This window comes from Corvus cornix, chromosome 6 (assembly GCF_000738735.6).
Source record: "Corvus cornix cornix isolate S_Up_H32 chromosome 6, ASM73873v5, whole genome shotgun sequence".
In the NCBI taxonomy this organism is placed as follows: Eukaryota; Metazoa; Chordata; class Aves; order Passeriformes; family Corvidae; genus Corvus; species Corvus cornix.
Genome location: NC_046336.1, coordinates 34317620 through 34338431, shown reverse-complemented (window position 1 = coordinate 34338431; position 20812 = coordinate 34317620). Strand labels below are relative to the sequence as shown.

Sequence of the window (20812 nt, the reverse complement as noted above, 5' to 3'; positions counted from 1 at the left end):
AGGCAAGAAAAAGTGGCAACTGGAGCTGATTTTTTAGTTTTATGCAGTTTGACTGTTGTTAGGGGTGATTCCCTCCCTGTGAATTGTCTTTAAGCAGCCAGGTTTAAAAGCCAGCAGGAAAAAACCCCAATTATTCTCTGGGATTTTACCACTCACACAGGTAGGAGAGGCATTCCTGATCTGCTGAGAGCTTCTATTAAAGTGGATTTAACCACACGTATCCACTTCAACTCAGACTAACAGGCCAAAATCTGAAGGCTGAGTCTTTCAGCGCCCCAAAAATCCTCCTTGGCAGCCGTGTGGGTGCTCCAGGTGAGCCAGCAAATCTCTCCCACTTCAGGGGAGGTTCTTTGGTGTTCGTTCCATGGTAGATCCCTGGATCAAACATCTTTTGTGCTGGTGCTTCCCACAGCAAAAGAAGTAAATAAATTAATTTCATGAAATCCAGAACATTTTGATGAACTTTTCCATTAGTATAACCAAGATGGGGAGATGGTGTTTCCAGAACTTTCACTTGTGCTGCTGCTGCAAGTTTTATATTAACGTGTCTCTGGGAGGAAATTCCAGGAGGTTTTGTGTTTGGGAGGAATTGGGATTTGCAGGGCCAAAAGAAGGAACTGCAAGGGAATTCAGCTGGAGGGAATCATCAGGTTCTTGTCATCCTCAAGCCCAGAAGTACCGAAAACCAGAATTAATCACTGAATTAACAAAGCTGGAGAAGACCTTTGAGATCATCAAGTCCAAAACCAGAACATCCTGTGCAGTGTTAATTAATTAGCAAAAATCAGCGTAAGACTGATTTGTCCAGAGCTGATTAACCCTGGAGAGCCTGGAAGTGTCCTGTGCTCCCAACCCCAGCTCAATGCAGCGGGATTACAACACCTCCTCTGAGAAATTCAGATTTCTCCCCCTGAATCCAAATTGATGGTGGTGCCTGAAGCAGCCACCTAAAAACAGAGACTAGACAGGAGTAAGGGGATAAGAGTAGGTATTTGTTTGAAGGGCCTTCAAAGGTCCCCCTGGGGAGCCAGAGGCTGCTGCCAAGATGGACCCCAAGATGGATGACAGGTCACGAGTTCTTCACATTTCTGTAAGTTTGGTTCATTTGCATGTCAGGGTTAATTCTCCAATTAAAGCTTCAGTTTAATAATGTAATTTCCCCTCAGCTTGCCACCCTCTCAAAGGCTTTTGGTTTACACATTTTGGGCCTAGGATGGTCTGAGTGTCCTTGGAGAACAGGCCTGGAGAGGCTTTGTTATGTCTACCTGGCAGGAAAGAGCAGAAGTTAGCAGGCTACAAGAAACTTCAGTTACACACTGGGCAGTACAGGATTTGAAAAATATGGAAGTTAAAACCAAGGCATCGATGGAACTAAAGAGGCCCTTCTCACTCATAAAGACGTGAGGCCTTCTAGGGGCACCTCCTGCTCTCCAGTGTCTTTTTCACCCCTCTCAACTTCACTGTTGTTTGAGAATGTTTTATTTATTATTTTTTAGCCTTTCATCTCTCCATGCTCTGCTCAGGCCCAGCCCTGTGAGGACCCACAGACCCTGTGAGGTCCCTGCTGACACAATTTCTGAGGGTTCTGGGGGATAATCAATACAAACCCAAACCCTTCCCATGCAGGAGGATCCATCAGAGGTGCAAGAACAAGGAACTTGTGCAACAGTGAGGCTGAATCTTGATTTAGTACAAAATCCTTGGTGTCACGGAGTGTCTTAGTGCCCATGTGGGTTCATAATTACCCCATGGAACCCCATAATAAATCCCATGGTTGCAAATCTAGTCCAGCAATTAATTAAATAAATCTAATCCGTATTTTGCTGCTTAATAGGCTTTTCTTCTGTGCCTGATGATGGAAAATACTGAGTATAGAAGTGAAGAAAACCTTCACAATGTGAGTGTGACAGGAATGGACTGAAGGGGGAGAAAAAAGGAGGAGAAATTGTCTTGCCCATGTTATGAGATATTCATGAGGTTGTACTTTTTAACTCCACTTGATGACTTGCACATCCTGATAATAAATGCTAATTTATTCAAGTCTTCCTGATACAACAGGGGGAAAAAATGAATTACCAGAGTTGATCAGACACAGAAACACTAAAATATAATATAAATATAAAGCAATGTAACGACGACAACAGAAATCCCCAAACCTAATCAACAACCAACACAGGCTTTCTTGGAAACTGAAATTTAGCTAACAGCAATTAATTAATTAATTAATTCCCAACTTTTTACCTCAGTAAATTCATGGATAGATTCCAACTATACTGGACAAAAAAATATTACTCTTCCCAGGGACATGAAATGCTTTATTTTAGGGGTCAGCTAAATAGACATCTTGCCCAGTAAAGCAGGACTTCTCTTTCCAGCTACTGCCTCTGAATAACTCATACTTCAACTTTGTTCCTCATTCATTAATATTCCTTCTCATCTTCATTGAAAAATTAAAATGCAAATTAAAGAAAAAAAAAAAAGATGGTGTTAAAGTAAAAATAGTCCTTTAGCCTAGGGAGTAGGGTAATTGTAGCTTTGGAGTAGGTTAATAAAGAATAAATATAATACATAAAAAGGCAAAGGATAAATGTAATATAAATGTTTCCTAGCTGAATCCAGGTATCATCCATATCTTCCAAAGGAATTATTGCTTAAAAGCCAAGTAAATATTTGAGGTTGAAGGTATAACTTCTTCCACTTAGGTTTATCAAAAGTGCTGCAAAGAGATAAACAGCAAAGAGTTTGTGGTTCATCAGCAGAACCAGGGTCTCATTTCATAGATCAGGAGCAGTTTGACACAAGAAAAGCCAAAAAACAAACAAGAACAGCTGCCCCTGAACACACTGCAGCTCAGGATGTTCAAATAAATGACTTTTGCAGCTCAGTACCTAAATCCCAGGTCAGATTTTTCCTGGCCCAGCCCCTCTCCCTGGCAGACACTGCTCTGTCTTCCAGTGGGGAACGTGCCTGGCCAAGGGCAGGAGCGGAGCCGGAGCTGGAATCCTCTGTCTGAGAGGCAGCACCGCAAAAATTGTCTGGTTTGTGTTCTACCTTCAGATAACCAGATAAAACCCCATAAAAACACCGGTTATTTATAATTCCTGCCTCATCTGCTCCCACACTCGGAATTGTAACAGATCTGTGCAGGTGAAATGGGGTCACACTCCCTCATCCTGCACGGTCTGGGTGCTCTGGACACCCTGAGGAGGCCCCACGCTCAGCTGGACAGGGAGCTGCCTCCTTTCCTTAAAATGCCACCAAGGCCGCAGCAAATTAAAGCAGAATTTAAGTTCAAAGCAGTTCTTCACCAAGTCCCAAACACAACACAGCTACCAAGGGTGTCAGCTACACCAAGGTGCAGAAGTGCGTGTGGGGAAGACGTGGAAATCAATACTCCAAGGTTAAATATGGATCATGTCTCCCTTCCCTTGACCCATCCCAAGGATAACTGCAGCAGGAGCCCTGAGGCCACACAAAGCAAGACATCACAACGTGTGGGATGGGAAAAGAGTGCGAGGCACAGGAGAAGAAGGGAGAATAGGCAGGGAAGAGCAGGAATCGCCACACTTCCAGCCTCAACCTGCCCCTGGCTGGAGGCAGCAGGACACAAAGTGTGTGCTGTGATGAGCAACCGAAGTTAAAAACCTTAATGTCAAAGCTTAACATTATTTTAATGTCATCCTAATGTCAGAGTTAATCAGGTGGGGCAATACCTGGTGATTCAATCTGTTCTGCCTTTTTATATCCTTAAATATATGAATCAAAGGTCACATATCAATATTAATTCAGCAATCCCTGTTTCTGTTCCACCCACCAGAGGTGCACATCTCCAAGCAGCAGCTCTGCTGCGAGGAATGGCAACTGGCACCAAGTTGCAACAAGAAATGATAAAGTTCTCACCTCATTTTGGGATTCCTGGAGTGGGAAATGAGCCTTACACTCACCTTTATCCCTACCCCATGGATGTATTAACTGACAGACTTAGCACAAGGACCTACATGGGATAAAATAATAATAGCAACTAATAATAATAATAAGAGTTGCTGATAATAGCAACAAAAAATCCTTTCAGGGGTCAGTGACTAATGCTTCCTCTTCCCAAAAATCTTTCTCTGAAAGTTTATAACAACCCTCAATGGAATAACGTCGAGTCCCCTCCCTTCCTGGGGATATTTTGAGAGTGAAAAACGGACAGATCAGGAAAGGCAATTCCAAAATTTACCAAATTTCAAGACTCAGCTCTTGCAGCCAACGAGCAGTCTGGCACTGCATCCGAGCTGGAATTTCACCGTTATTCCCACATGCATCTTACCTTGGTTTCCTCTTGCTTGGCACACAAAACACAGCATTAAACAGAGGTGACCTTTTAGTTCCAGCTCCCAGCTGTGCCCACGGGACAAGATGACAGGCAAACAGATAAAACCTGGAAAAATCCCAGAGGACTTACAGGATCCGTCAGCTCTGGCAGGCTGGCTTGGTAGGTGAGGGGTCTGCAGTCCCGGGTGTTGTTCACCAGCACACAGGGAAGGAACATTGGTCCCAAATCGTCCCCGTCGAGCACGTCCACGGTCAGGGTGGTCGTGCTTGTCCTCCGCTCGTTCAGGTTTTGGGCTCGGTCCTGTGGAGCAAACCAGGTCCAGCTGGTGAGACTTCCTGTACTCAGAATCTCCTGAAAGGAATCTCCTGAAAAGAATCTCCCAAAAGGTTTTAAGCAAAGCTAAGGATAAAACATATAAGCAGCAGAATTATCCATGTGCTAGGAGTAATTGCAGGAACTTCAGCCTCAGAGCTACAGCCTGAAAGGCTCACAAGTAAAATTAAGAGAAAAAGTGAAGAAATACTGCAAGACATCAATCACTCAGAAATAATACAGTTTGGGAAAACTATAGGACTAAAACTATAATAATACAGCACATTTGTAGACAATAAAAAGGCCCCGTGCCTTATTCGTTATCAGAAATTGTTGTGCTTTTACCCAAAGTACGCATTAGCAACAGTTCACCTCTTCTTTCTTCCTTTGTTTAGTGAAGAAACACCATGAGTAGCCAATATTTTGTTTAAAACGTTCAAAAATATTCCCATTTTCACAGAGGAACTGCTGCATGAGCTTTCTTCCGCAGAACTAAAATCTTGGGAGGGGAATATGGGCCATGAATTAAATCTCGCCCTCCTAACCTAATGTAACACTGACAGAAAAAAGATCAAATTTTAAATTTGTTCTTATTTATGCTGTTTAACATCATCCATCTATGTAAGATGGGGAGTCCATTGCTCTAAATTGGATTGGACACGTATTTTTTTTTCCTATTTTGCAGTCCACTCAGTTCTTGCACCAGCTTCACTTTTAGAGTAAATGTGGGAATTTCTGCATTCAGCTTTCTTCACGGTCAATGATGAAAAATAATTCCAGCTACAAGGAGCAGCCTTCATCAACAACTAAACCATTTCTCCATTCCTCCAGTAAGTGCCTCTGAGACATTCTGGATCAAAGCAGATACAGAGTAATTAATTTCCAGAAGTATCCCAGGATGCAAGGACAACAAAGCACTGATAATGTAATCAGAGGAATGCGATTGCACAGTGCACACAACAGAGAGAATTCAGTGCAGCCTGTGGGGTTATGGAATCCCAGAATGGTTTGGGTTGGAAGGGACCTTAAAGCCCATCCAGTGCCACCCCTGCCATGGGCAGGGACACCTTCCACTGTCCCAGGCTGCTCCAAGCCCCAGTGTCCAGCCTGGCCTTGGACACTGCCAGGGATCCAGGGGCTGTGCTTTATGGCTTTTCCCAGCACTAGGAGCTGAATGGGCAGCAGGAAGAGCATTCCCAGCAGGGCAGGGAGGGATCCTGCCCCTCTGGGCAGCCCTGGAGGCACCTCTGGAGTGCTGTGTCCAGCCCTGGCTCCTCAGCACAGCAGGGCCAGGGAGCTCCTGGAGCGGGGCCGGCGGAGGCTGCGCAGCTGAGGAAGGGCCTGGAGCATCTCCGTGCCCAGCACAGGCTGAGGGAGCCGGGGCTGCTCAGCCTCGAGAGGAGCCCCAGCTGAGAGGGGCCCTCAGCCCCATCCAACCTGGCCTTGGACACTGCCAGGGATCCAGGGGCAGCCACAGCTGCTCTGGGAACCTGTGCCAGGGCCTGCCCACCATCCCAGGGAACAATTCCTTCCCAATATCCCATCCATCCCTGCCCTCTGGGGGCACACATTCCCTGTGTCCTGTCCCTCCAGCCCTTGGACAGAGTATCTTTCCGTGTTTCTTGTCGGCTCCTTCAGGCCCTGGAAGGCGACGATGAGGTCACCCCAGCGCTTCTCCTCTCCAGGCTGAACAATCCCAGCTCTCCCAGCCTTTCCTCCCAGCAGAGCTGCTCCATCCCTCTGCTCATCCTGGAGCCTTCTCTGGACTCTCTCCAGCAGCTCCAGGTCCTGCCTGTGCTGGGGCCCAGGGCTGGGGCAGCTCTGCAGGTGGGGTCTCATCTGAGCAGGGCACAGGGGCAAGGAGCATTGAGCCACACCCAGAGCCTGGCTGTTGCTGAGAGAATGCTGAACGTGCCACAAAATATGTAAGAAAAGAGACTGCAAAATGTATCTGCACTTCTGTGCCAGAGAGATGTCAGGAATGTGAAGGTGTGAATTCAGGATCTCCTGTTGCTTCAGAGCAAATATCATTTCCCACGAACGAAGATGTATCACAACAGCCATAAACAACGGAGGACAAGTTTTCATTTCAGTTGTTATCAGAAGGACAAAAAGAGAAAAAAAGCTTTCACAGCCCTCAAGGGCACCAAAGCCCCACTCTGATGACAGATATCTGAGATACAGTTTATACATCACTTTTCTTCTCAGTGCGTGCTCTCCGCTGCCAGCCACTCTGGAAAATGCGCGTATCCACTCTCCGCACACTTGTGATATGACTTGAAGGAAAAATCACCTCTTTATAACAAAATGCATTTCAGACCTGAAGGATTCAATGAAACTGTGTCTGTTAAACTCATCTGAGTGCAAATTAGCCTCGCCAGCTTTGCTGGAAAATGGACATTTACTCCCACAAGGCTGCACTTTTCTGCCTGGGCTGTGCTGCAAATTTGCAAGTTGCTCCTTGTGCCAAAAAGGTTTGCTTGTCACACTCTGAGCAAGCTTTTTTAACCACTAATAATATGCCTGAGCTTTCAACAGCCTGGATAAATCTTAAATTAGATCTTCAGCAGAAGAGGATTTATCAGAGCTGGTATTTCAGCAAGGCTCTGCCTTTCCATGGGAAGGAAACAAAACCCACACCTAAATCAGGGGCATAAATGGCCTTCAAGAGATTTATACTCACATTTGCTTGAACAATGACAAAATAACGAGTCTTTTCTTCGTAATTTAGTCTTTCCCTCAGAACTACTGCTCCGGACAAAGTGAGAGGAATATCAAAGGTCCTGTTGGAGGTCTGAAAACGAGAAAACAACACAATAAAATTGAACATGCCTCGAAGTTGTGTTGTAGCTGGGCCACAAGGGGATGATCCCTTGGCTGGAATTCCAAGGCCGCATCTGCTCTTCAGATCAGAGATTATAAAGCTTTCTATGTTTTCTCCCCACCCAATTTCCTCCTGAAGAACCCCACAAAAATTAGTGTGTACTGAACAGAATTCTCCTGGATTCTTTACATATCCATGGCTACTTCCAACCACAAAAGTCTTGACTACTCTGCTTCTCTCCCCCTTGCCATCCTGAGTTCAGAACAAATGCTCAAGTGGTAGAGGTAAGAAATCCACATCATTGTACTTATCTGCTCTTTATTCTGCTTTTCATGAGGGCAATGAAGTGCTAAACAAGCAGAGAGCATCAACATTTAGGTGCCAGTTCATGCATATGTTCCTACACGAGGTAATTCACATTTCAGGGTAAATGCAGCTGTTAAATCAGGTGAAATTCAATTTGTTCCGTGTATTTGCTCCCACAGACTCAGCTGACATAGCTGGGGCAACAACTGGCAGGAGGGCACAAATTTCTGACTGAGATCCAATTGCAATTTCATTATCAAATTAATCTCATTAAAAAAACCCCCATCTTTCCATGCTTCAATCTCCCAATGTAGGAGATAGTTAATATTTAAGTATTTTGAACAGGCAACAGCAATACAAGATTCCAAACACAGCAGAAGAACACAGGAATATTATTTCTTTACATCACATAACAAGGCCGTTTTCCTCTAAAAGTCTAAGCAATTGCTAAAATCGCAAATTTTATTTTTTTAATATATTTTTGTTATTATTGTTTTTCAGCAAATAAATGAGAATGAGTGTTAGATGCAGGTATCCATGGTGGGCAGGAAAACAGGATTGGGAAGTGCATCCCAGACTAATAAATAACTGGACAGAGCCAGAGTTTGGCACTCATCTTTTGGGATAAAACATTCATAGTTCCCACCGAGGGGGGAAAAAAATCAATTAGGAGATTTATACTGAGGCCAAACAGAAATTATGGAATCCCAGAATGGTTTGGGTTGGAAGAGATCTTAAATCCCATCAAGTCCCACCCCTGCCATGGGCAGGGACACCTTCCACTGTCCTGGCATTGGACACTTCCAGGGATGGGATAGACACAACTTCTCTGGGCATTAATGGAAGTGAAATAATCCAGCTGCTGACAGCGAGGCAATGAGAGGGAAGGGAAATTCATCTGTCGTTACAGGGCTCATAGGCAGAGAGGATACTCGACATGAAGGAAAACATTTCTTTATGTCCAACAGCAACCTCCTGTTCATTTGCTACTTCATGTAATATAAATATAAATATAAATATGAATATAAATACAGAAATACGCATATACATATAAATACAAATATATACAACTATATTTATATATTTATATATAACTACATGAAACTATTTTACAACTATATAAACATATAAATATATAAATGCATAAATATATAAATACAGATAAACATGGAGGGAAAAAAGCCGGAATGGCTGTACCTTGTCATTTGGATTGTACTGGATGACATATTCTATTTGGCCATTGGGACCATCATCAATGTCAATAGCACCATTGTTTCCAGAAAATCCTGTGAAGATGGTTGTTCCAACTGGAGTTAACTGCAAGAACAGCAAGAGACACCCATTAAAACCTTAAGGTCTTAAGGTTTATTTTAACTTTATTTTCCCCCCTAGCTCTGGTCTATAATGCATCAAGAGAGAAATTCATTTAAAAAAAAAAAAAAAGACAAAGATGAGAAAAAACACTCTTTAAAAAAACACTCTTTAAAAAACCCATGAAATAAATATAGATTAAACCCAATGAAAGTTCCTTTTTCAGACTCAGGAAGGAAAACAAGGATGAGCTGCAAATGTAAACAGAACTTATTTGACAGAGTCTTCGTGGCAACGTGAACAGAGCCAGATTAATATTGTTACGTGCAAACACAAACACCCAGAGAGCTTCATGGCTTTGAACAAACACAAGAGTGATTCTGTTGCTCCAATATTGTGTTGGCAGCAATTGAATACCCATTAAATGATGTTTTGAAAATGAATCCATTTATAATTATCCTCGTGCAGATAAATAGCATGAAATCAAGGCCCATTGAGAGCAAGGACAGAAGATTTCTTGGGAGTCATCGTTTCTGAATTTTAATATTCAGGAAACTTTGTGAGTAATCAACCTGAAAGTGCAAAAACAACAAACACTCGTGGATTCAGCACAACCCTTGCTCCCTGCTGCTCTCATCACCCCCAAATTTGTGGCCCCTAAATTCCCAGAGTCCCAGTGGACCCTCTTCTTTCGTCCAGAATTTACATGAAGTTGCTGCACATATTTAAACCTAGAGGGCCTAAAAAAGTTTGAAATGCTGCAAAAAGAGCAGGGGGCAAACGACAGAGTCATCCCAGCATGACGTACAGATGTGGATATTATTTCACGTTCCTATTTTGTAGTGCTCACAATAAAGCAAAGACTTAAGTCCCCATTTCCTCCTGCACTCAGAGTTCCTGTATTTATAAAGCTACTAATTAAGGGTGTCATGGTTCTCTGGGAAACATTTTCAGGGCTGAGAATACTGAATCTTTGAAATAAAAACCACCAATTCGAAGCCTTTTTATGGTAAAACAAGTGGGGTTTAATTTACAATCCCACCACTATCCACACTTACACCACAACTCTTTATGTTCATGTTTTGCTACAAACTTGACTTATCTACTCCCAGAACAGGCAGCAGAAGTGCCACATGTGGGTGTAGGAAGTTGACTGCACCCTCATGGGTTGGGATGTGCAGGGGAGAAGGGGACAGAAGACCAAAGTAACCTGAAAACCAGCTGGGAAAAGTTCCAGGAGGGCTGGCAGGGGCTTTTCCCTGCGGATGGGCTGCTCCTTGACACCCACTCAGGCACCCCCGTGCGGCCTCCTCAGCAGCTCAGGAGAGGAAAATCCAATGCTCCTGGGGGAAAACAGGGGGACCAGGCACCCACTGCACACACAGGCAGGACAGAGGCCATGGGGAGCATTGACTTAACATCCTGCCAGCAGCAAATTCACTGGGATGGGGACAGAGGGACCCAAGCCAGCACTGTCCCCCATCTCAGCCCTCTGGTCCAGGCTCAGCATCACTTCTTAACTCCCAGCTCCTCTTGTCCTCACTATTTTCTCCTCATTCCTTGCTGCCACATGGTGTTTTCCCCTCTCTTAACCCCATTTTCCCCTTTCTTAACTGTGTTTTCTCCTCTCTTAACCCCATTTTCCTGAGGCACCGTGGGGCTGGCTGAGGGCTGGGATGTTCCCAGTGCTGGAGCCTGTGGATCCCTCAGTGCAGGGCAGCTTCCACCTCTCCTGACAGAGACCCCTTAGGCCCTGCCTGGGCACTGACACTCTGCAACTTGAAATAAGAGACTTTAACCAATTAATCCCTGCTTAGACAATGGTCCCATTAGTGGAAATAGCCAGGCACTGTCCTGGCTGGTCATGGGGTGGCCTGTGATGGAAATCTCCCAGGTTTCTGCTGCCCAAACAGGAAAAAGTCCTGTGCTCCCAGATGCAGCCGAGAGGAGCAGCTCTGGAGACATCAGACATGTAGAACCCCAGAAAAGTTTGAGCTGGAAGGGACATTAAGGGTCACCTAATTCCACCCCCCTGCCACGGGCAGGGACACCTCCCACTGTCCCAGGCTGCTCCAAGCCCCAATGTCCAGCCTGGCCTTGGACACTGCCAGGGACCCAGGGGCAGCCCCAGCTGCTCTGGGCACCCTGTGCCAGGGCCTGCCCACCCTCCCAGGGAGCAATTCCTTCCCAATATCCCATCCAGCCCTGCCCTCTGGCACTGGAAAGCCATTCCCTGTGTCCTGTCCCTCCATGCCTTGTCCCCAGTCCCTCTCCAGCTCTCCTGGAGCCCCTTTAGGCCCTGCAAGGGGCTCTGAGCTCTCCCTGGAGCCTTCTCTTCTCCAGGGGAGCACCCCCAGCTCCCCCAGCCTGCATTCAGAGCAGAGGGGCTCCAGCCCCTCCATGGCCTCCTCTGGACTCACTCCAACAGATCCATGTATTTCTTGCGTTGGGAATCCCAGAGATGGAAACTTTACTGCAGATGATGTCCCATATGAAAACAAAAAACCAAACCAACTTATATTTAACACTATTAAATACTGTAAAAATGCTGTCCCACCCAGGAGCTGACAGACACCCTGGAGCTGCTGGCACAGCTCCCACCTGCCCGTTCTGACAGGGTGCCAATAAATAGTGGCCAACATAAAAAGGCTCCAGCACTGCAAAGCACATTATTAAGTGATAACAAAGGAGACAGCTGCAAAAATGACACATCAGTAAACACCAGAACTCCAATTCCATGCTCTAACAGTAAAAGTCAAAAGCTAAAGTCTTGCATTTGATGGATTACACCCAGAAAAACTGACTGCAGATGTGCAGAGCTTCAGGACACACACGTTTCCATTTTATCTGTTTTCTTTCATGCAACACAAATGATACTAGAAAAGAACACAGGGGAAAAAAATCCTCTCCACTCCTTCATGCCAGAGCTCCAGGAGTGTTTGGACACCGCTCTCAGGGATGCCCAGGGTGCGACTGTTGAGGTGTCTTGGCAGGGCCAGGGGTTGGACTGGATGATCCTGGTGGGTCCCTCCCAGCTCAGGATATTCTGTGATTCTGTAATTTCCAGCCTGATCTCCTGATCTCACGTTAGAGATTCCTGCAGCCTTTAGAAAAACTCAGATGAGCTCTTAACTTGATACTTCAAATCCATTTCCAATCACGTGGGAGAGGCCCTCAGCATTCCAAGCCACACAAAATTTGTACACAGAGATCTCAGCATGGTGCTGATTTTAACTCTGGTATTTCCCATCAGCCAGCCATAATACATTTTCCCACAGTTTGTGAGGGATTTCTGAGACACTGCTGTCACTTCCTTCTTGGAAAAACAAGGAGGAACTCCATTCCCCTAATAAAATGCAACTTTAGCCTGGAGCAAAGGAGTTTCAGGGGGGACCTTGTGGCTCTGCACAAGTCCCTGACAGGAGGGGGCAGCCGGGGGGGTCGGGCTCTGCTGCCAGGGAACAGGGACAGGACAAGGGGAAACGGCCTCAGGCTGGGCCAAGGGAGGCTCAGGTTGGATATTGGGAAAAATTCCTTTACTGAAAGAGTGGAAATTTGTTTCTCCATAGGAACCTTTGGCATCTCCTAGGGAAAGGGCCTGAAGTTGTGCATCAAAGGGTTTAACCACACTGAGTGTTTTTTACCTCATGCAAAACAAAACATTAGGAATTGCAAAGAAACAATTCCAGGAGTGTCGGCAACAGCCTGAGGATAATCATCTCCGTGGGAACTCAATCCAGTGGAAAAGAACCATGATGATAAGAAACAAGGAAGATTCCAAAGAGAACGCAATTAAACAAATAGAGAGGAGATGCACACAATAAATCTTCTTCTTCCACAGTCTACAGCTGTAACGCTTAAAAACTTCCTTCAGTGTGATTAATGGCTATTAGAAGTCAAAATGCAGACAGGAACGTTCAGCTCTTCCATAAAACATTTGGAAAATAAATTTCCCTATTATTGCCTATTTACAAAGTTAAAAATGAACGTTTTTTTCAGAGTGGCCCCAAAGAGCAGAGCAAAGCGAGATTTACAGTTAATCATCCTGAGCTAACGCTCTTTTGATGATGTCTACCTGCAGAGATTAATTATTTTGATACCACAAGGAAAAAGACAGGAATAATTACACCACAAGAAATGAAAATTCAGCACAAGTTCTAATTCTCAACAGCCCAAACCCAAAGTTTTGAGATGACTGAAGTTCAAGAAGAGCACTTATTTGCAAAGGATTCCCATCTCTGCCAAATTAAGGGAGAGAAAAAAAAAGCCCCAAAGCCAATAAACAAACCAATCCTAAAATTTTGGGTTTGCAAGCAGCTCTAAGGTTATGTACATTTAATAAATACTGACTTCAACAGTGTTCCAGGGACTCCAACTCCACTTCCAAACAGAACCTATTATTAAATGCCCCTGACCTTCCCTGTAGGACTCAGGAAAGTGAAAAACTAAGACCAAAGAAAGTCAGTTTGATAAAGCCCAGGCAATGCAGAACTGGAGCTGCATTTAGCTCAGATAAAAATGATGCAGATAAGTTGTGTTTAACACAAAACACAGACACCACCACTGGGCCTCAGCAGTACAAGATTTTACTTCCTAATCCCTGTATTAGGCTCCATAAATTCAAACCCCTTGTGGCAACGCTACAGATTTGCCTGTGGAATATTAACTGAGCTGCGTAATTCTTGAGAATTTTAACCCAGCTGCAGAACTTTGGTTTAATACAGCAATTACTCAAATCTTCAAGCTACCAATACAGTCAAATTTAGCCCCAGGCTAATGTCACTGTCAGGAGTTTTTCCTAACTGAATAACGATGGGATATTTTCATGTAAATAAAAATACCTCACACAAAAACCCCAAGAGAATAACTCTGCAGAGGATTTCTCATTATCATAAAAATGGTGACATCAACCTTCACTTGTTTTCACTTCCATGAGGAGACTCCTAATGCTTTGGAGACAGTTGGAGTTGGCTGAGATACTTGGACTTGTAAAAGCCTTAGGAAGGGAAAAGGAAAACTCGCTCCTAAACGGTGGGGAAACAGAAACTGTTTTCAACTAAGACTTGAAAAAAATCAGTTTCATTTGTAACTTCATACGAATTCCAGCACTGCCACTCCCAGCTAAGCCACCTCATCCAGCAAACCTTCCAGCCTCCATCAACCCTAACGAGGACAAGCCCAGGTCCATGAGACACGTCCATACTTTTAACAGAAGAAGTAAAATCCTGAAAAAAAGTATTTCCTCAATAAACATGTAATGATGATTTTGATTCTTAGCTGCAAAAGCCACATTTTCAAACCACTCACATGAATTTCTCTGCACATTTTAATTTGGGATCACCTTCACCCAAGGGTCTTCTATAGGTACAAGTGTGGGAATGATGGAAGGAAACACTTAAATCCCTAAGAATCATTGGACAATGGGCAGAATATTCCACAGATGCTCTTTATGTCTTGAGATGTCTCCGGGTTCTGAGGGTCCAGATGAAGATGTCTGAAGCAGTAGAGTGAGAAATTATGGCACAAGATGCTGGAAAAAAAGGCTACAAAACACCTGGAGTAAGGAAGGAAAGGAGGGACCAGCATATCCATGTCCATGAGCAACTGGGAAAGGCAAAATTGGTCTGGAGCTGCTCCATACAGGATTCTACAGGTAACTCATCAGGCAAGCACCGCTGCATTTTTCCCAGTCCTTGTGCTTTTCCTCGAGCATCTGCCAGGGCACTGGCAAAGGAAACACCCTGAATTAGGGGAGCTTTTAGTCTAACTCAGGACAGAGCGATCCCAATCAAGCATAAAAATCAAGATACTAATATCCTTTTGGTATAAAGCTAAACAGACACTACTCTACCACATCCATCTCATTCTAAGCCTTCTGGAAAAATCCAGGCTTACTTTTAAACCACGTCTTTTTCTGTGCAAATGGAAACCACGTGTGAACCCGGGATTTATGGTGCTATTTGCAACTACCCTCAGCTTCTCTGCTGCAGCTTTTCTATTGATGACAAACTCATCTTAATATGCTGGGGACAGTTTGAATATAAAGACAACTGGACGTAAAAACCATCCCATTGCTCCAAAGTGTAATAAAATCTACTTCTCCTTGGAGTTGTTTCATGTTCCTTAGGTAAGAGAAATTTCTGTACTTTTTGGTTTACAAGCAACCTGAGAACAGAAGTGAAAATTAACCATGAACCTTTCATCCCAGTGCATTCCTATTGCTAAATTCACCAGAGGCAGCACCAATTATGAGCAGAATAAACGAGCATTAAAACATTTAATCACTCATTAAAACCTTTGAGAGAGTCTAAGACGTTTTGTGAATTATTTTTTTTGTTAATTAATTAATGAGAGCATGAACTCACTGGGTGCTGCTCAAGGGCACAGTGGTGCCATGTCAGATGTTATCCATGGAAAAGAGATAAAATGAAAGGAAGAAATTAATTAAATCAGCATGCAGCTGGTGGAAAGAGGAACAGTGCATTTTGCCCAGCAATAATTCCAATAAATGCTCGGTGTCCTCAGAACGTTGCTCAATTTCTGAACACAAATAATTGGGAGTGGTGCATTTCGCACTCTGCCTTCGGGACTTCTCCCTAATCAGGGAAAATCCTTGCTTTCTTAGCACTGCCACACTCCCAGCCTTCAGTTTTACTGCAGAAATGATGCAGGTTTTGGAAGTGATCTGGGCCCTGCAGCAAAACCCACACAAGCACTTCAGACTGGTGTTGATGCTGCCTTTACTCCAGACCAGAAACATTCCTGCACTGGCTCTGTAAAACCAGAGAAATTCCATTGCCACATAAAGGCCAGTTTGAAAGCCACGTGCAAGCCCATGGAGCTTTCCTGGTGCTCCCAAATTCCAGTGGGAAGTCACATGGGCACCTGGGTTGCCAAAACTTTGTCTGAAGGGAAATGTTTTTAATTTAAAACCAGGAAGTTTGAAAAAGCTGTTTATCCTTATCTCAGTTGCAGGTCCAACATAACGTGTGGACCTGGGGGGTTTTTCCTCCACGCTTTTGGGTTAATTAGGCCCCAACTCATCAATGTCCCACCCTTTTCCCCCGGCAATGAGCTGTCCTGCACATGTGTGGTCACGGAGAGCATACACAACACAAGGACACATTGAAAAGCTGAATCTCCAAAACACAACAAAATAGGAAATTTCTTCAAATCAATTCTATTAAAATCAAAGCAGTCGTGCTCTTTCACAAACCCTCACCCCTCAAACCAAACCCCACCAGGCTGCATATTTAACATAATTTGTTTTTTAAACATAACTCTACTTCTTTCCAACTTCACCTGCACAAAACTGACCCGCCTTTCCATGTTCCACATATTTTCAGCCTACATATTTCCATTAGTTCATGTAAGTCCCTGTTTCTACTCATTACTAAAGCCCTGAGATGCTAACCCTGAAAACACAGATTTTTTGTATTGCTTATTGGCAGATTGTTCTGTCCTTAACTGGGCGAAAATGAAAAGATGAATGAAAAACTTCACTGGAAAGTGAAATGAAGCTGTGCCAGCTCAAGAAAGAAATGATTTTTTTTTCCTTCAAACAACACAGTGAAGTCCAATCCACAGCTCTCTATTCCAAAAAAATAGAACATAATAAATAATATAAAATAAAATAATTCATTTCACAGGAATCACTTAATACAGAGCAACAGCAATCTGCACTTTGCCAAGATTCAATAGTGCTAATAAACTTTTTAAACTGTTTTTTTAACTTTCTTTTCTTCATGCATACATTTGTTTTACTTCCAGGTTTGTTGTTAAAAGTGCTTTAATTTAACAGAAATCAATGCTCCTTTCATGAAGACACTGCTTAAGATTTGGGTGTTTTCTGCAATATTCCTGGTGAAGAATGTGCTGGTCCTTGTATTCCTTACAGAAAAGCAGGATTCGATTCCGACAACTGAACCCTGCTGGAGTGATGAGCTTTTCTGGAGAGGCACAAATACCAGGGATTGAAAACAACCGGATTTTTGGGGTTTTCAAAGGAGAGGCACTAGAAGCTGGAATTTACAGCGACCCCCCCCAAAGGAGAAGGAGGAGAATCAGGCAGCTCTGACCTCGTTGACGGCCACGTGGTAGCGCTGCTGCTGGAACTGCGGGGAGTTGTCGTTGCGGTCCCGCACCACGATCCGCACCTCGTGGTTGATGACGGTGCCGACCTTCTTGTTCACACACTGCACCTGCACCACGATGGACTGGATGGACACTGGCGGCTGCAAGGGCAAAGGGGTTGTGACAAAGGGACCCAGAAAATGCCTCTTGTTTGAGCCTTTGGCTCATCGTTATTGGAATTCATCGGATCCCAGAGTTTGGGTTGCAAGGGACATTAAGAGTCACCTAATTCCACTCCTGCCATGGGCAGGGACACCTTCCACTGTCCCAGGCTGCTCCAAGCCCCAATGTCCAGCCTGGCCTTGGACACTGCCAGGGATCCAGGGGCAGGCCCAGCTGCTCTGGGCACCCTGTGCCAGGGCCTGCCCACCCTCCCAGGGAACAATTCGTGCCCAATATCCCATCCATCCCTGCCCTCTGGCACTGGGAAGCCATTCCCTGTGTCCTGTCCCTCCAGCCCTTGTCCCCAGTCCCTCTCCAGCTCTCCTGGAGCCCCTTTAGGCCCTGCAAGGGGCTCTGAGCTCTCCCTGGAGCCTTCTCCTCTCCAGGTGAGTACCCCCAGCTCTCCCAGCCTGGATTCAGAGCAGAGGGGCTCCAGCCCTGGGAGCATCTCCGCAGCCTCCTCAGGACTCATCCCAAAGCTCTTGTTTCTTTCTTGTCTTGAATTAAAAGGTCAAGTCCAAAATAAATCACATTTGCTACCACTTACATTTGTAAATAATTCAGAAACAACTTTCAGTGCAGACAATCCTGTTGTTCTCACTGCAGTGAACACAGCAATGCTCAAAGAAAAATAACTCCCAAACTGATGAATGGACAAAGAAATTCAGGCTGGAATGGCTTTTAGTGCCCATCTGAGTACAATCCAAGAGTTTTTAGGCTGCCTTTAATAAGCTGCAGCTACTACTGAGTATATCTGGATTTACTAACCAAGCCCAAGAGTAATATAATTATTTGAAATGACAGCTATTTGATAAATATTTGATATTCTGGATTTACGAAAATATGGAAATAAGCAATGGCACAAATTGTTTGTGAAACGAGGAACAAACCATCCCAGCACCTTTCAGCAGCTCCCTGGACCTTCAGTTCTGATTTATCACTGGTCTTTCTTCCTAAGTACTTAAAGTTTTGCAAGAAAAGTCTGGAATTTTCCTTTTATCTGATTTTATTTGGAAAACACACTGCCATTCCTAGTAACAATCAATGGAATCTAGGAAGATTTGCTGTCAAGGAAGGCCATAAATAAAAACAGGACAGGATCAGGCTGACTGAATCAGCAGGGAAAGAAAAATGAGAAGAGTATCCAGATATATGGAATGTGATCATTTGGGAATCAGAAACTCCAATTTTTGTTCTGTAATAAAAAATTGAATCTAAAGGTTCAACTTAATGAAACTCCCAATTTCATTGGTTGGTGCTGTAAAGTTTCACACGGATTGAAGTTGTTGAAAGATGAGGAAAATAGGTAGGGGTTTTTTGTTAACAAAAGAGACCCCCTCCCACTGAATGGTTCTGTGGTGCTGGGCTAGCACAGCCCTGGTTCTGAAGGCTGGAAATATCCTTTAGGAGAATCCATAAGGCTGGAAAAGACTTCCAAGACCATGGAGCCAGCACTAACCCATGTCCCCAAAAGAGCCCTACAAAGGAAGCCCATGACACACATTTCATATTTTTATTCGGTCCCTGGGGGCTTTGAGGGTTGCTCTCCTTTTCTTTGGGTTGTGAGTGACAGCAATTCCCTGAGGCCAGGCGAGAGAGGCACAGGGGGCATTATGCCCAAAATCAAAACCACTTTAGAGCCCAGATTTTCTTCTCATAGCCCACCAAACTTAAACAGCCACAGATGGATGATTTGACACAGCATTAGGGATAACAAGAGTTCCAGTTCATAGTGAAAAATGAGGAAGCACTACCTTAAATACCAATGTAAACACATTATTACCTGTATTTAATTAAGAAATGTATACACTTCCCTTGTTTCCTGGGGACTTGGGTCTACTTCTGGCAAAGAACATCCCTGTAAAGTGTCTGGGAATGCACAATAATGGGAATTGGTTTAGACTGTGACTAATATTGAAACTCAAATAATCTGACAAGGTTCTTTGGGTAAAGCATAGACTTCGATTCACATCAAGGTGACAACAAATTGTCAATAAATGTCTTTGAAAAGAAGAATTAGCATTGATCCAACAGGGATTTTGGTTCCTAACTCCCTGTGGATGGGTGTGGGGTGATAAGGATGGACACTGCATGTCTTAAGAGTGGTTCTCCAGCCTTGCCTCCCATTCCAGGCTCTAATTTTTTGCTCTGGCTTAAATCAAACCTGAGAGGCCAAAGGTACTCCAGCAGCTGCTGACTGGCATGGGAGGAAGTGCCAACTCTTTCCCAGGAAGTCTTCTGCCACCATGACCACTCTGCCAAGCTTTGTGCTTTGCATGGGAAAACAGTTTGTGAATTAAAATGAAATTAAGAACAACCGAATTCAATCAGTGCCTTTCACCAGCAAATGAGAAATGAGGAGAAATTTGCATGTTGTTTTTGGTACTTATGAATTTCTCTCAAAACACATGGAGAAGACAAATTAATCAATCAAGCTAATACAAAACAAACTCCCCTGCACTCCAAGGCGAACCCCTGAATTTTACAGCCTTCTTGCCATATTGACTAAAGCACTTGGAAGTCAATTTTACTTTCAGGTTCTGTTGCAAGGTTGCAACACTGTGAGAAAATAGAGTGTTTTCTCTTCAATGAAATTAGCCTAGATGAGAACACTCCTATTTATTTTGTGCTTTTCATCTTTCTTTTTATAAAAATCGAACTTACCCCGACAATATTTCCTCAACGCCATTAGGAACGAGCACAGCAAAGGAATTTTAGGCTGCCTTAAAAAAAGAATCTGAAGCAGCACATTCTCAATGGAATGTGTCAAGTTTTGTGTGAATTGTGGCAGTCACGACTCCTTTGCCCTCTCTCACATCTCATCATTCGGTGTACACAGGGAAAGCAGGCTGCTAATAAATGTCACAGGGCACGGGGTGAGCAGCACTTCTTCCAGTCAGCAAACCAGAATCAAAATTTCATTCAACAAACGAGTCAAGTTAGGTCGCATATAAAACCCTCACATCAATTTGTTTGGTCTTTGTTGCTGTGTTCATCCACAATAATATTTGAAACTACAGTCAAGTTCCTGTGTGCTCCCAAAAAATCCTAAAAGAGGCTCAGATTAACTCTGTTCACATCCATCTGGGGACAAGACAGATGCAGGAATTCTATTCCAGCAGGACTTGTGTGTATGGTTAATTAGAAATGAATGTCTCTGGGGAGAAAACCAAGCCCAAACTTACATCTCTGTCCAGCACCCGGCCGGTGCTGTTCAGGTACAAGGTCTGCTTGATGGGGTCCAGGATCACCCAGTAATCCACATTGTCCTTCAGGGAGAGCTCGATGGTGGGGTCAGGCCCTCCTGCTGTCCCTTTGATCAGCATGTTGTCAACCAGGATAGTGCCTGCAACGACATTAAACACCCCGGGGAGGAATTTATAGGGAATCCACATTTTTATGTATTTTTGTAACCACTGCAACACTGAAAATGCTGGTTTCTACCT

The 20812-nt window shown here is 44.1% G+C and overlaps 1 protein-coding gene across 17 annotated transcripts in view; it reads right to left on the bottom strand.

The window, feature by feature from the left end:
• Positions 1-20812, bottom strand: part of PCDH15 (protocadherin related 15) — a 633986-nt gene that overhangs the window by 190183 nt on the left and 422991 nt on the right. For all 17 annotated transcript variants that reach the window (XM_039553538.1, XM_039553554.1, XM_039553537.1 and 14 more), the window contains 5 exons: positions 20552-20712; positions 17150-17305; positions 8958-9077; positions 7314-7424; positions 4448-4618 (listed from right to left, as the gene is read on the bottom strand). In XM_039553538.1, the coding sequence (XP_039409472.1) occupies positions 4448-4618; positions 7314-7424; positions 8958-9077; positions 17150-17305; positions 20552-20712 (719 nt within the window). The remainder of the gene's footprint in view (positions 1-4447; positions 4619-7313; positions 7425-8957; positions 9078-17149; positions 17306-20551; positions 20713-20812) is intronic.